The sequence below is a fragment of the Mytilus galloprovincialis genome, chromosome 4 (genome assembly GCF_965363235.1).
Source record: "Mytilus galloprovincialis chromosome 4, xbMytGall1.hap1.1, whole genome shotgun sequence".
Classification (NCBI taxonomy): Eukaryota; Metazoa; Mollusca; class Bivalvia; order Mytilida; family Mytilidae; genus Mytilus; species Mytilus galloprovincialis.
This window is the reverse complement of record NC_134841.1, coordinates 26,157,541-26,174,613: the sequence shown is the minus strand read 5'-3', so window position 1 is coordinate 26,174,613 and position 17,073 is coordinate 26,157,541. Positions and strand designations below refer to the sequence as shown.

General features: G+C 30.0%; 1 protein-coding gene across 5 annotated transcripts in view; it reads right to left on the bottom strand.

The window, feature by feature from the left end:
• The window catches only part of LOC143071709 (uncharacterized), a 43,157-nt gene extending 27,786 nt beyond the window's left edge, over positions 1-15,371 (bottom strand). For 2 of the 5 annotated variants that reach the window (XM_076246204.1, XM_076246208.1), the window contains exons 1-6: positions 15,278-15,371; positions 5,139-5,253; positions 4,692-4,822; positions 4,005-4,093; positions 2,429-2,493; positions 898-1,026 (exon numbers count right to left, since the gene is read on the bottom strand). In XM_076246204.1, the coding sequence (XP_076102319.1) occupies positions 898-1,026; positions 2,429-2,493; positions 4,005-4,093; positions 4,692-4,822; positions 5,139-5,201 (477 nt within the window). In that variant the 5' untranslated portion in view covers positions 5,202-5,253; positions 15,278-15,371. Of the gene's footprint in view, positions 1-897; positions 1,027-2,428; positions 2,494-4,004; positions 4,094-4,691; positions 4,823-5,138; positions 5,254-7,204; positions 7,298-9,033; positions 9,189-10,041; positions 10,061-15,277 lie in introns of those variants that run through there. The other 3 variants (XM_076246207.1, XM_076246206.1, XM_076246205.1) reach the window with 3 other exon arrangements.
• Between the last annotated feature and the right edge of the window lie 1,702 nt (positions 15,372-17,073).

Below are 17,073 nucleotides of genomic sequence, written 5' to 3'. Positions count from 1 at the left end.
TTATTGTTTAAAGAAATGCACTACAAAAGAACTGTGTTCTCGGCCCAGTTGAACAATGAAATCTTTTTGTTTTTTATGTACAATATTTTATTGTAAAAAATACAAACATAAACATAACAATATTTATAGATTATCCTTGATTATCTCAGAGTGATTGATTTTTTTCCTTTGAGCCAGTACAGACAAAGTGAGAAAACAAATCTCGTTAAGATGACTGATGACAATCTGTGTATTGCAATTTTACCTCAAACATCGTTTTATGCCATGTGCGCCCTTAGTTTTTAGAGATAATTTATATTGCTCGACTCCACTGAGAAAGAAAATTATCAGTCAGTAAGATCAAACAATTTCGTAAAATAGGGATAAGGCAAGTTTATCAAGATTGGAAAACAAGTTGATAAAATGCAGACTAAAAATATCAAATATATAAATAGCCTTCAGAGATGTTAATGATACAAGGAGCTAAATCCATTTAAAAATATGTGTCTTTGGTTTTGTTCGAAAACCTTAAATATTCCATTAAGTTTCATGGAAATGAAGTCTCAATATTTCAAGGGGTAGCTGAAATCTTAGTTTCCTTGTAAGAACAGATGATCAAATGCACAACATTTACACTTATAACCAAACCATGCCAAAACCAAGCTTCATTAAATAGAGGTTCATGATTTATACAAAATTGGTAAAACTGGGATTTTGCTCAAAGTAAACATATATATATAAGGAAAACGAATTAGTCATGATCATATATTCATGTAAGAACTTTTTGAGATATATGCTTTGGAAATAAAAAAAAAAACAACCTTTAACAGGTAGTTACCGGTATGTTATAGTTTAAATGTATGAAATTGTTCAATAGGAAAAATTTAAATATTAGTAAATTGTGTGCATGGAACAAACCTGATCTCCCAAAGAAACATCTGCACCATTAGCCAATAAAACCTGAACACATTCATGGTAGCACCCCATACATGCATGGTGTAAAGCTGTAAGCTGTTGTCCATCCTTCAAATTCAGTTCTGCTCCAGCCTGATAATGATAAATCAACATAAATATGAAATTCAGAATTAAAAATAAAATAATAATTGTAAGATGCAAATTCATAAAAATATAGTATATGCCAATACACAAAATAAACAGCACCTGGTGATATTTCATAGCCTGACCATGTTCTGTCCAAAAAGGACCTTCACCAGAAGGTAGTGGATTAATGTTTTTAGAGACCTGTTATGTCAGTACACCTTTCCTATATAGCCTATATTGAGATTAAACTACAGTGAAATTATACCAATAACAAGCCAATTCATATATAGAAGCCATGGAATTATGTCTTTTAACTCGCTTCAAATTACACTCATAATGTGTTTGGTATAAATAAATTTCAACTTTTGAAGTGGTTGTTAACCCTTTCAAAGCTATACACGGCATATGCCGCGATGACGTACGCCGTTCGCCACTGCTATTCGCGGCATATGCCGCGATGAAAAAGGATTTTTCATAAGGACTCTTAAACCATTCGGGTTCTCTCTAATTTTTCCTCGTTTGAATCTAGGATATACAAGGTCTCATTTGCGCTTGAAATCCAGACAATTTTTATAGTAAAATCATGCAGTAGAAGGAAATTAGAAGGAAAATAAAAACAAATATTTTGACAAATGCAAATGGCGGAAATCGGAAACGAAGCTGTAAATATGGAAAAATTTCAGCATTTCCTTGGCGAAACTTACAACGAGGATTAGTTAAAAGGTTTCTTGTTATCTCAATGTGTTTATTACATAAAATTCGGGTGGGAAATATGATTTGATCGATCATTACGAGACGTAGAAAAAGGGGGGAAAACGGAGGTTGACTGAAATTTTTTAGGACGGAGCTATTTATTTGTGCCACGATTACATAAAACGTTATGTATGGTACAATACGCTACGGAATCGGGCAACTGGTGTCTTCTTTACAATATGGCAGATAAAACAACAAAATAAATGAAGACTAAAAGTAGTTTTTATTCAAAATTCAACACAAATGTAATAAATTACACCTTTTACCTGTTAATTACCTGAAAACGTAGGTAACCTGATAAAAATTTCAGTAAAATAATTGCCTAACATTACAGTTCATGCTCTCCTGAGCATTTTTCATGCAATAACTTTCTCTGTATCTCATATAATAAAAAAGATACAGCAAGTCTGAAAAGGAAAATACTGTTCTAATGAATGTACTAAAAAAAAATGCAGCAGCAGCAGCCATTTTTCTATTTTTTTGTGTAGCGTTGAAAGGGTTAATATCTAATTTTTATAGAAAATAATTCTTACTATGATGAATGATTCATCTCTTATATAATTTATTCAACTACAATTTTTAAAATGTTTGTGTATTTCTCACCTTAATTAATCTATCTACAATTTTTTAAATGTTTAATTTGTGTATTTCTCACCTTTATTAATCTATCTACAATTTTAACATGACCTGATCCACAAGCTAGCTGTAATGCGGTTGAACCTGTAAAAAGTAAATTAAATATCATGTCTTAAGGTAGATGTTTTTTGAGACAGAATTTTCTTATAATTTGCCAAAATGAAGATTTTACTATGCTTTTTTCAAAAATATAATAAAAAGTATGGGTCACCGTGCTATTTTTTAAGCTATGAGTCCTTGAAAATTGCCTAAATTTGGTTAGTTTGTTCATGAAAAAACAAATAAGAGGGCATAAAAAAATTCTATGAGATAGAATTTTGAAATAATTTGTGAGAAGATAGGTTTCCTAATATGTTTTAAGAAAATAAAAAGAAAACATGGTGTCACCGAACTTGTTTTCTTGCCACAAGTGAAAATATAAAATTTCCCTATTAGCCCAGGATAAATTTTGTACTAAAAGAGTTATCTCCCCTTAAATGGCTCCTTTGAAGAAAAAAATGATTTATAGAGCCAAAAAGGTTGATATTTGTTAAAATATTTTGAATAATAGTATAAATTAACAAGTTTTCTTTATACAAAATAAACAGTCTAACCTTTAAATTGCAAATCTGTTTCCAAATTTGCTGATTCGGGCAAATAACTAAACCAATTTTGTACTGTGATTGTACAATCCAAGAAGGCGGTATACCATCAACCTACCTTGAATATCTGACCTTTCATTTAAAAAAAATCACTTAAACAAGAATGTGTCCAGAGTACATAGATGCCCCACTCGCACTATCGTTTTCTGTGTTCAGTGGACCATGAAAATGGGGTAAAAACTCTAATTTGGCATTAAAATTAGAAAGATCATATCATAGAGAACATGTGTACTAAGTTTCAAGTTGGACTCAACCTTCATCAACAACTACCTTAAAATTGTGCTAGTTCTATTATGTCATGATAAATGTGGTCTACTTTTGCAAATTTGGCCAAACAATTTAGTTCAGTACAATAATAAAAATTTATAAGGAATATTTTCTCCTGGTTTGCATTACGAAAGAATCAAGTCTTATGAAATTCTGACATCTTGAAAGGTACAAGTACTCCTGAATTTCATTTGAAACTGTAAACAGGTTATTAGTAACATGTGATGTTAACATAAGCCATGTAATATAATTTATCATAATAAAGGGTTTGTTATCAATGAAGTCAGCCAAAATATGAACTTTTCATGTCATCACTAATTTACTTAACACATGTTTTATGTAGTTTTTACTACATCTTTAAATGAAATCATTATTTCTGTTCATTAATTATAACACAATATGAAGAACAGTTATGCACTTTTAAATCTCTATTTATCTTTTGTAATTTCAGTGTTATCGTTTTAATTAACTATGTAATACAAGCAACTGGTATTATGAGTTTCCCATCTGAGCTCAGATACAATTTGTTCTATAGAAAAATCTTTATTTCTTAGATACAACACTTTTTATGTTGTTGGCAAAAGCATTACATAAGATTTTATCCTGCTACGACAAATCAGGTAGCCATGTGTATACTAATCTAAACCAACAAAGTCTCAGTAAACTATAAGTGGTTGTATAACTCACCCTGGATTGTGAGACAATTTACATCAGCACCATACTCTAGCAACTTTTCTATTATAGCTAAATGTCCATATCTACTGGCCACATGAAATCTACATAAAACAAAATGTTAACAATTACTTTTATTCAATGTATAAAGTGATAAAGGATTGTTTCATTAAAATAAACAAGAGAAGCTCTTTCCGTGGTCCTTAAAAGTTCAGTATAGCTTTTTCTTATTGTCGAAGGTCTAACAGTGAATAAACTTCCTCTCATCTACATCATTTAAACTGTGGCCAATATTTGTCTCATTGGCAATTTTTCTTTCTTCAAAATGACGGAATCAAAGACAGAGAAATATCATTATGATAAACAAGAATTGTGTCTTGTGCACAGGATCTGACAATATGCTGGACTAAATGAGTGCATTACACATTAATTATGTTTTAACAGGTGAAAATAAGTTACAGCTAATGTGCATAATATATGTTCTTTCTATATATTAAAGGTTTGTCCTTCTTACACATTCTTTCCCTTTGCAGCATATTAAAACATCAGAAACAAAATCTGTAATTTGAAAATTAATCATTCTCTTTTAAAAATGTCTGAACTTTCTGTACACATAAACAGGACACACATTTATATGTTTAGATGGGGAAATATCTACTGTTAATTATCTCAACAAAACCCACAAAGACATTTTCTACTTACATCGAAAACCCATGTATACCCAGTTTGGTTGGGTTAATGGTTTTCTTCTGAAGGATGGCCTCCACCTTACTAAGATCTCCATTTTCTACAGCTTTGAGTATCTTATCATCTCCTTTGTTCCATTCTGATAACTGTAATTGCATGTTTATAAACAGTACTTTTAAATATATCTTTCAAATAACAGCAAAATAATATAAAACTGTGGTAAACTTTAATTCAACAAGATATCTGAATTTATTCTAAAATATTTTGACCATCAAAAAATTATCATATTAATTAGAAGTCATGACACATTCTCATTTTGTGTATCATTTGTTTATAACATGTGTAATAGAATTTATAGATGTATAACCCACATCTCCTTTATCCATATTCTACAGCTTCTTAAAAGCTTACCCATATATAGGCAGCAATGTAAACCTCCCTTACTCTCCATCTTATACTTACATCAGTTGTACTTTTACCAAACTTTTTAAACAAACTGAACTTTTTCATTCGACTCTTTGACATTTTGATGCCTTATTGTTACACCTCTGGACTTTTCATTATATTCTATTCATATCTGAAAAAAGAAAGTACAAAGTAATTCTTATGACATTTTAAAGTATCATACATCTGAAATCTAGATGCTTTGTCATTAGATTTTTAATTGCAAACAAAGGATCGATCATTCATTCTTAATTCATTTTTCAGACAGAAAAGTTATTTCTAAATTCAGCAATTCAGTTTTAAAGCATTACACAGTCATGCATATGACAGTATTTGGTCAATTATTATATATGAGCTGAAAAGAACAAATGCTTTCGTTTTGATATTTAGGTCAAATATATATACCAGTTCTACTGATCATCTTAACAGGATGTGTATTGATTGTGTATATATGTCAGTATGTATTACTTGTGGTCAATAATGACATGTGACAACAATTTGGACACTATCTTTACCATGTTTACACGGAATGTCAGATAAGGACAAATGACCAGTTAACTGTTTCAATCTTTATTAGCAATATCATACAAAGCAACATATATACATGCACAAAGTATGCTAAATTACCAATTTTGTATATATCATGAAATTGTCTTAACTTCAACATTAAAAGTTTGTTACTTTATCCTTTTAAATGAGAAAAAAATGGCAGCAAAACTCTTAAGAGTATTGAAGTTAGAACGATTAAATGATATATAGAATTTAGCTATTTTTTAACATACTTTATGCATGTCATTTACATTGCTTTGTATAGTAAATGTTAATAAAGATTTAATCAGTTAACTGGTCATTTTCCTTGTAAAGATAGTGTCCAAACTGTTGTCACATGTCATTTTATTGACCACAAGTTTAGATAGGAATAATAGATTTTAAATTTATTTAGACATTTATTGATGTCCTACATATATACCTTTTCATGGAAATAATATAAAATATGTATCAATCTTGTTGTTTTTCATATAAACCATTTGCTCTCAAAATCACAACTGAATTTGTACATACATTGTATATAGGTCATAAAACAATATAAATCCACATTGTATATAGGTCATAAAACAATATAAATCCTCATTGTATATAGGTCATAAAACAATATAAATCCACATTGTATATAGGTCATAAAACAATATAAATCCATATTGTATATAGGTCATAAAACAATATAAATCCACAATCATAAATCAAACTGAAAAAAAAATAAACTTCAAGCAATCATTAAAATTTAATGCTACACAATTCAAGAGAAAATCTATATACAACTGGTTTTATTTTTCAATTTTTCACAAGTTGTTACCATATGTGTTTCAATAAAATCTAAGGTAACATTGGTACGCATTCACAAACAGCACATGTTCTCTAAAAAAAATATATACATTAATATAATGTACATAGAATTAAAAGACTAAGAACCACCCATCTTTCCTTGACATTCTATTTTGACTGTAAATGTTAACTTCTGTTTCTTCAAGACATATATACCCTAGTACTGTATAGCAACAATCCAATGTACACTGTGAGCTTTATTCTGAATCTGATGTATAAGGTTTTGGTATTTTAAGGTAAGAATCTTGAAAAGGATAAATAAACTATTCCCTTACATGTACATCACCCAAAGATCTTTATCAAACGCCATGTGTACAATCGCCATGTGTACAATCAGAATTGAGCTTTTTTATCTGCTTCAAATTCATTGATTTGAACGCAATGATTGTGAGTATAGCTCCTACTATGAATTTACCATCAACCTTTGAAAATTAAACTTCTTTTTAATTAAAATATTAGAAGATTCAAATATATACCTTTTATAACAACCCCCATCCATCCTCTATTTTCAAATGACAGAATATATGGAGAATTCAAACAACCACGCGATCTGACTAATACTATACTACTGTATTAATAAAATACTAAGTTATATTTGTGGGAAGAACCAAATACAACTGTAAAATTTCAAGATTTTTGAATTCACAAGTTCTGACAGTTTAATATGTTCATTCCAAGAGATGAATACAAAATTAACCTACCTTTAAAAAACAATTTTCTCCAAAACAGAAACACATTAAAATGTCCTCATTTCAAAACCAAAATAGAACCACCATGTGTCTATAGCTTGAGAAAAGAATGTTAAATTGGACATTGAGTGATAGTGCCTGGAGGTAAATAATGATGACCACATATAAACAGGTAATTATATAACACCTGTAATTATAGGTAAGGCACCAGACATACAGTTTATGCTTAATTACTGAAGCTGTATCCTCAAGCAGGTAACAGTTCAGCAACAAATGTAATCACTTGGTGTTGTATTGGTATATTTATTTAGATTTTAAAGTGTTATAAAAACAAGCCTTGGGTGAAATAAAATAACATTTCATTGTAACTGTGTGACATTCTTAAATTTAATTGAAAACCATCAGAACTCAAACTTTAAAAAAGAAAACTTTGTATATATATATATATATATATATATATATAACCTATATATTATAAGTTTATACATTTTTAAATAAAGAATTCTTCCTATTTTTTATATTTAAGGTATAGATAAATTACCCACTATAATTTTGGTCATGAGATCAAAATTAAAGCTATCTGAGCAATGTATAATACAACTGATATACATATATATATATATATACAAATTACGATTCCATTTATTACAGGTTAGTAAGGTTTGTGTGTGCATTTCATATCTCTTCAAGTTCAAAATAATAAAATGGTTGTGAAAAATAATTTGTGAATAAGACCTTAAAAAATGATACATTTGTATGTTTGTTTGCCCTACTTACCCAAAATAGCTGCCTTAATTTGAAAAAGTTTTGTTTTAATCAGATCTGCATGACAAAAAAACATCTGACAGTTTCTGTTTTTCCAAGGATTTGTATAGTCTAACTATAGTCTAACTATACAAATCCTTGGTTTTTCCCACTTAAAAAAAAGAAAAAGCCTACCTACCTTCCCACTGTCTCTGCCTTTGGTTAGGGTTTGGGCAAACCAAAATATTTTTAAGTGTGGCCTTAATTGCCATCTTTAGTTTTACCTGATTGATCTTTTGTAAATACATGTAATGCATTGACTGCATTGGCAATACAAAGTTTGGTAGTCTTTTCTAAAGAAAGTACACTACAAGTATGTAGATACAAACCACCCTCTATACATATTATTACATATGTAATCAAAGTACTTAGCAGGGAGTGTTCATTCCACAGATATAAGTACACAAGTTTTGTAAATAAATAACCAATATAATAAGATAAAAATTCAGATAAACTGATAAACTCATTTATTAAAAATTCATAAATTTAAAATAGGTTAGTGATACAAAGCCAGAAATCTAATTAGACATGCAGACATCTTAAAGATTCTCAGTCGGATTACGTAACAACTTAAATTTCATTCAACCTCTAGTTATGAAGGTGGAAAACGTTCACACAGAATTTCAAAACAAATATTTTTATCTTCTTTACTTTAAATAAAAACTCTAATATCAAGCTTCAGTTATAATGGTTCAACAATTTCAATTTCCTGTATGTATAACTTCCAATACAAAAATATATTGTTACAGGGGCCTGACCTGAATTTAAATCGTCTTAGGCCTTATTAGAGGAGCAGCTTCAATTGATGATCAATATCTTTAATCGTGTGAATTCGTCATTATTGTAACACAATATTATATCAAATAGTTTTATACAGTAAATTAAAGAAAAGCCTTTTTCCTAATATGCACAATAAAAAGTTGAATTAGTATGATTCAGAGATTTACTTTTTTAATACATCCATCTGATCATGAGAAACTGCAAAATAAATTTATGCTTTTCTGATTTCTTCAAATTACAAACAAACAAAATCTTACCCATATATTTCTTCTTTATTTTTGATGGGTTTCAGTCATGTGAAATACCGCCTAAGTTTGTCAACAATGTATAACCCAAGATTGTATTGTTTAGGGTAAACTATGGTTCAGCAAACATTAAGTTAAAATCTACCCATGCTTCTCTTGTCAACAATAGAATGATCAATCTGTTTTTACATTTCACTATTATCAAACAGTTACCGTTTTATTATCTATCAGTGGTATATCACAGGTGATCGTTATTTGCACATTCCTTTCTTGTCTCATTATTTGTAATTTATAGTAAATACATGTAAAGGGAACAAACAAACAGCTCAGTGCATATGAGGACAATATGGTATTCATCAATTTATAACTATGATGTCTTATGTTCCACAAATGTTCAGAACATATTTAAAGGGATCAGCCTATTCTGGTAGTCAAAATTTAAAATCAAATCAACCTGGATCATACAAAAAATGCACCCTTATTGTCCTGATAAATGAATAATGAATTTTAGATAACAGACAAAAATATATGATTAACTAATGTAGTTCACTTACATCATGTAGATATTGTAATATTAAAAATCAAAATGTGAGTTTAATTTATTGTGAAGTTGAAATCTATTGCATTTTCCACCATGAAGCAGATCATAAGTTGCACATTTTTAGAGAGACCCATATGGAAATGTTAAGCCCAACTAGAACTCATCTGCTCTAAGCAACTGCAAGAAACTTTGAAAATGCTGCTTGCACTAAAAAAATAAATGAATAGCTTGGCTATTTTACTCACCATCATTCAAAAATACATGCAGACTTTCTTGTCTTTCTATGATTTTTGCAAATATATATCAACAAGAATGCACCCCTTTTCATGATAATTACAAAAGGGACAATCAAAAACCATCAGTCAAAGAAAAATGAACACCACCATGACCAGAGAGGAAAGATGTCAGAAAAGATTACCAAGTACAATAATCTACAAAACACTACACACTTAAGATGGAGCAACACAAACCCAACTAACCCAGGGTAGGTGCTCTGTAGGGGTAAGCAGTTCCTGTAGGAAGTACACCACTTATTCATGGTCCCATTGCTTTCTATGTTAAATTCCTCCGTTTTAAGCAGGCACACCTCTTTTGTTTTAAGTTCAAATAAAGTGGCAATCTTTGCATTTCAAAGCAAAACACTATGGTGACTTGTACTGAAAAAAAAACAACATACCTTTAATGGTATATAAGAAAGAACTGGTTCCTGGAACTTCGATGTACCAAAACAGGTACATCAGATCTGACAAAAAGACAAAATGTACCCTCTTTTTAAAATTTGGTGCAGTTTTTTTAATATTCAAAATTAAAAGTCCAAAAGTGTTCTTCAATGATTACCAGTCCTTCAGCTTTCATTTGATACCAAATATACCTAAATATTCTACATATTTTGAAAGTTACACTCATGCGTAGGAACTATTTTGTGCTAAATATGTACTACTTTCTGGTATGTGCTTTCTGGTCGGGCCTGAATTAGTGGTGTTACACCTGAACTGACAAGTCACATACATGTATCCCTAACTTCAAATCAACAGTCAGGTATTACTATAATTCATCATGTCAGAAAAGCTGCTTGTAATAAAAAATTTGAAATTTGAAAATAAAATGTCATCATTATGTAATTCAAACAATCACGGATCTGCAAAACACTACACAGAAAAGTAAATATGTAGCAACAGGAGCTCACTCCAAAAACTGGTAGTTAAAAATCGCAACTTCAAAATAAACAGTCTACACCATTACAGGCAACAAAACATTAATTAGTTTTCAAAACTGTTAGACTTACACATTCTGCATTCCAACTAGGGAAATTAATCTGTCCATATATCCTCTCAAGAAATATACAAATTTTCATGACATTTAAATATTTGTAATTAAATTAGTATAAGAATAAAAAGACATCATAAAAAGCTGATATTATAACTATGACAGATTTAATACAGAAAAATCAATAAAATATTAAACCTATATAAAAATAAAATGTTGAATTAAATTCTTCAAGTTCCATTGATGCTATGGCTGTTAACCCTTGAATAGTTGACCTATTTTTCTATTTTACCTGAGATTTAATCTTTAAAGCATATTTTTGTGAGATATTGGTATTTCATGTGGATACTGGGCTTTGAAAATTAAACATTTCTGTACAAATGCATATAGCTGTCATTTAGGTGCAATATAAATATGTGAGTGTACTAGTATTGTAGACAAACCAAAACAGAGATAAATACATTGTGTTTATTTAGAGTAAGCAGCTTTAGCAGAAAAATAAAAAAACACATTTTCCCTACTTTCTTCTGCTTTTTTATCTTTAACCCTAGAGTATTATTCTTAAAGTCATATCTTTTTATGAAACATCTTTCTTGTAATTATCAAGAGGAAATTATTGACCAATGATTCCAAAGTCCATTTTATTATATGTAAAATACAGAAAAACAGGATTTTTTCCCTCCAAAATTTACTTCTGGATATTATCTTATGATCACTAACAAGCTTCTTTCCAAATTTGCTAAAAAGCCAGGAAAGTTTATTTTAATTAAAAAAGTTATTGAAATTTAAAAAACTTTAACCACAGAGTGAATATTTGTGACAATGGAATGTAGGGTTGCTATGTCCTGCTTTTTCAACAACAGTCAAAGGCTCAACAAAAGTTATGTAAATTTCATATAACACTTGTTTAATAATTGGGAGTATCAATTTTTTCAGAATGGTTTTGTGCTATTTCTTCAATGTTTGTTTTCCATTACTTTCATTTTTACTATTACTTTACACTTGCGTTGAGCATTTGGTGATTTTTTTTTAATCAAAAAGTGTCATGGTTCAAGATCGTAGCATACAAAAAAGCTGTCTGAGAATAAAAGTATGGGAAGAAAAAGATTCAATATATCATGATATAGCATGTTTACATGTAAAGCAGTTGATTCTGTTTCATACATTTTTTGTAGGTAAAATTTTCCTCAAAAAACATCAGGGTTAACATTTTCCTGAAAACTCCCCAAAAACTTAATATGAACCTGAGAACCAATAGATATTAACCAAAAACTCTTATTTATTTGCTTCAATACTTCTTTTAATTGATAATTATGACTAAAATTAAAGTAAAAATTTAATTGAGACATATGTTTAAAGTACAAAAACTGTGTTTGTCTTTTTGTCTTACATTGTAATAAAAGTAAGATTAACTTCAGAAATTTGTTTTTTGTGTCTTGTATGCAATTTCCTAATTACCTTATATCACAACTAGAAGATGCCAGCAAAATCGTACATGTAGTACAATTTGGCAAGTGTTGAAAAAAGTTTTTAAATTTAGAGGGCAGTACATTGACTAAGCATGCACATAAGGATATAAGACACAGATCAATAACTCCTCCGAATTGGGTTATTTTCTTTGGAAAAAAATTGTAACACTCATTGATCAATGTACAGTAATATTGGGTTTATGTTCAGTTATACATGTACCCTTATGACAGCAAATAATCTGACTGAGCAAAAAGTTCTTCCTTAGCTCAACTGCTTACAGCTGACTAGGTTTCTACCACATTAACTAAGGGAAGCAATCCCATCATACATGTACCATTATGACTCTCACACACATACCCTAGCTAGAATTCCTTTTAAACCACCGTGGGTTTATAAGTTGGGTGCCAATGTTTCTTACAAAATCATCTTTGTCTCATCAGAGACTCAAACCCACAACCTCTGTGTAACAAGGTAGCATGTATATCGAATGACTGAGCTAAAGAAGTAATTCCTTTGCTCAATTGCATAAGGCTGACTTAGTTTCTACCACAATAACAAGGGTGATAAAGGGTATTATTCGTGCAACATGTTTCGTCATTTTTATTTCATGTGCAGCCGTAAAAAAGGTTCGTTATTGAATATTCACTGTGTTTTGTGAAATCTGTAAAAGAGTTCAACATGCAAGACATTTATATTGTTCATTCATCTTGAAATGGCACTTTTATTTCACCTTCTTCCGTGCAGATACCCCTTTACGCCCCTTGTTAACTAATGAAAGCATTCCTGATGCATCAATTTAAAAATTTAGAACTTAAGAAGTCCAAGAATATTACAAAATTCATGGACATGTTTTGAAGATACAATACCAGATAGACGGTTCTTTGAGAAAAAGTTTTTTCAAATAAATTTTATAAATATGTGCCCTTCTAAAGTTCTGCACTAAAAAGTGGTTCTTAGTTTTACAAACAAACAAACAAATATTTTTATCACTTGAAATCATTCAAATGGAATTGCAGTTATCTTGATCATTGCAAACTCCAACAAATTATGACAGCTTGTATCACTTAAAACAAACTCGTACCACAGTAAATTCATACCAACTTATTTAAATAAATTTTATGCATTCAAATGGTGTTGTCTTGAAATTATGTACCCCTCATAAAGTCTATTGGATAGTCATTTAATTGAGTTGTTTTTAACTTGTTGTACTACATGTCAGATATTTTAGTTAAAACAAAAACCTTTCGGTTTTCGGAGCTGATTTTACCCATCGAGAGAGAGACAGCCTACTCTGAAAACAACTCTGACCTCAACTCAACTTCGGTCTCACTAATTAGCGACAACAAGAATTTTAGCGACAACAAGCGTCAACAAGCGACAAGAAGCGACAACAAGTATTATTTTAGCGACAACAAGCGACAAGAAACTATTTAGCGACAAGAAAACATATTTTTTTAATTAAAATTAATTATTGCAATAAATATTAAAAGAATATGCAAAAGAAAATAATTTTAGCGACAAGAAAGTTATAATTGATAGAAAAAAATGAAACATTATTTACATAATATTTTATCATCTAACAGCCAGTATTACGTTTAATTATTGTGTTAACTGTTATGAGAACACTTTTCCTTGTGTTTTAGAACATATTATTTATCTTATAATTTGTTTTTTTTTAAACTCTTTTCGTGCAATATATATATTAAGCTCGCAAAATGAATTATTTTTGCATCATTGTCCTGAATATATTGACACAAATTGTGAAATACAAAGAACTGAAATCAAACAAGAGGAAAAGAAAATTGAAATGTGAATGTTTTCATCTTTTTATTTGCTTATTGTCTCATTAAACGATATGTATCATGTTTATGCATATTGATTGAAGATGAAAGGAAATTAATGACAATCTTGAGTTTTCAACAGGTGTTCACTATTTCTTCCTCACACATGTTTCCTTTCTTCGTCTATCTATATAATAAAACATTTTAATTAGACATATCTGCTCGTATATTTAAAAAAAAACATTAAGGTAGATAGGGTGTCTTCCTCCATTTTGGATTTTGAAATACTAGAAAACAAGGTCTTGATCTTTGATGAAATGTGCAAATTTTTATAGTAGTAGGTAATTCATGTGTAAGAATTTTCATTATGATATAGAAAATGCCATGTTTGATCATATTTATGATTGTATTTTACAAAAATAAAAATTCTTTTGTTTGATTAATTTTTTTCCAACTTTGTCAAATAAGGGGAGGCAACTCAAATGCAAGGGCAGATAATTCAGATAGTGTTACTTTTACAATAGAATGTGTTAGGAATTTACCCATTTTTACACGCAGCAAGAAAACGAGTCCGGTGACCCCCTTTTTTCTTTTTCTTATCTGAAAGCATAATATTGGAGCTATCTTCTCATATTTTATCTCAAAATTCTATGGTGTGGTTTGCGTTTTATGGCAGAAAAAGGGGTTTTCCATGCATAATCTATACAAAATCTTTACAATTTTGCACAACCTGTAGTGTGAAAATAAGTCCGGTGACCCATTCTTTTTATTAATGTTTTTAAACAAGCAGGATATGAACTACATTTTGGAAAATTATTAAAAGATTCTATGGATTATAATTTAGACACCCCATCTACCTTAAATACAAATTTCTTTATATCTAATAAAAAAAAATGTTTTCTTGTCGCTTGTTGTCGCTAAAATAATTCTTGTTGTCACTTGTTGTCGCTTGTTGACGCTTGTTGTCGCTTCTTGACGCTTGTTGTCGCTAATTAGTGAGACCCCTCAACTTCAAGGAAATTTTTATATCAGGAAAAGCCGGCCTATAGTTGAATTTATTGTTTATCCTTTGTAAGATGCAAGTTCTGATAATTACCAAATATAAAGCTTGTGATTTGTCTTTTAGTTTCGTGTTTTTTTGTTGTTTTTTTTTTGTAATAATCTAGTGTTTTTATTTAACAACAAACTTTCAACTTACAGAGACTGAGTCGAGGCGTTTCTATATTCCGGAAGTTTAGATCTCGGCAAGCTCAGCAAAGTCATGCGCAATGACTTCAAATAATCCCACTAAATACCGAAAAGACCATTTTGAATAGCGGTCAACACTGTCCCCAATTTAAAACTTCTGATTTTGCACAAATTAGCCTTAATTTTTTTTTACATCTTCTTCTTCTTATGGTATCCAGTTATCCATCAGATTTTTGATGATTACTAACTGCTGCGCATGCGTAGGATAATAATAAATAAATATTTACAAAATAAAAGTGCCAAAAAATAAACTACTAACATGACATGTGGTTAAAACTATTTACATAACTACCAGCCGGACAGCAAATCCCTGATTTGTCCGTTAAAAACCCGGATTTATTATTCGAGAATCAAGTGGAGATAATTTTAGAGAACGTCGTCAACAGATGTCGCTTCGTAGAAAAATAATTCCCCGCGGAAGACGACCCGGCAGGAAATCGTGAATTTGTTAAATTATAAGAAACTAAACGTATCACGAGCGGTATGCATGATATGATAAATTTAACAAGTATTTAAAAGATATGAGAAGTCAAATAATTTCATCGTTGAATCAGAAATTCAAGTCATTTATTTTCAGCCTTCGGAACCGCCATTTTTCAACATCGACTGTCATGGACAAATATTCAACTCTGGACGAATTGACACAAACCCGTTTTACTTAGTAAAAATAAATATGATAAGTTTATATTGATACACTGGAGCATGGAGAACAGAACTGGGGTAGTCACATGACGTTACCCTTCCTTGTTTACACACGAGCACAATTCCAGTACACATCACAAATATTGGTAAGGCCCTGCGGGGACTGCCTTCTCTTTTTGATGAAACTGCTCTGCTCTTGACTAAAACAGCTCCGAAATATGACAGACTTGCCACTAATGAAAAGACAGTCAACATGTCATTTGAAATGAACAAAATCTGTTAATTTTTGTGTAATTTATTTCCCTTTTTCATGCCCCAGTACACAAAAATACTAAAAATGAACAAAATTTGTTTTACTTTCATATAAATCACACAAATGTTATGAATTCAGCGCATTAAACATGTAATAAAATGTACACAAACCTCCCAATAACATCCCTTTAGCAGTGCATTATTTTTTGGGAAGTCCAGGTGTAAATTATTGTCACTTGTCAGGTTTTGTCCTGAATCAGTGAAAGAATGACATGTCCAGTGTAAACATTCTGAGATCAGATATATCATAGATAAATAACAGAGGAAAACAGTTTGAAGAGAGTCAGATCCTTATTTTGTAGCTTTCAGATGTAATTTCAAATGAATGAAGATGATATCACTTCATAATATAATATTGCTTGTGCTTGTTCCCTATTCATCTTCCAGGTTCTAGCAGTCATTCAATAATTGTTCCATAGATGATTGTTCAATCTGTATCCAGTTTACCTATTAGTAAATTAATCTCTATTAATGAATACTTAGTCTAGTTCATTCTTTTTTTACAATTGTTAAGCTGCATGCACCTGCATTTGATGATTGAGGATTTATATATCAGGTCAACATGGTATTTTTTTTTAATTCTTCATTATTACACATATTTCAGTCTATATATATATGTTACCAGAAATGGTTATATATCATATGTCTCATATGGTATATATTATTTGAGAACATTATGTCAATATATATTATACTTTATATATTATATGAATTATATAAAAAGGTTATATTCATTATATAATTATTTTTCACACTCCATGGCTCAAGCTGTTGAATGTTGTGATTGTTTTT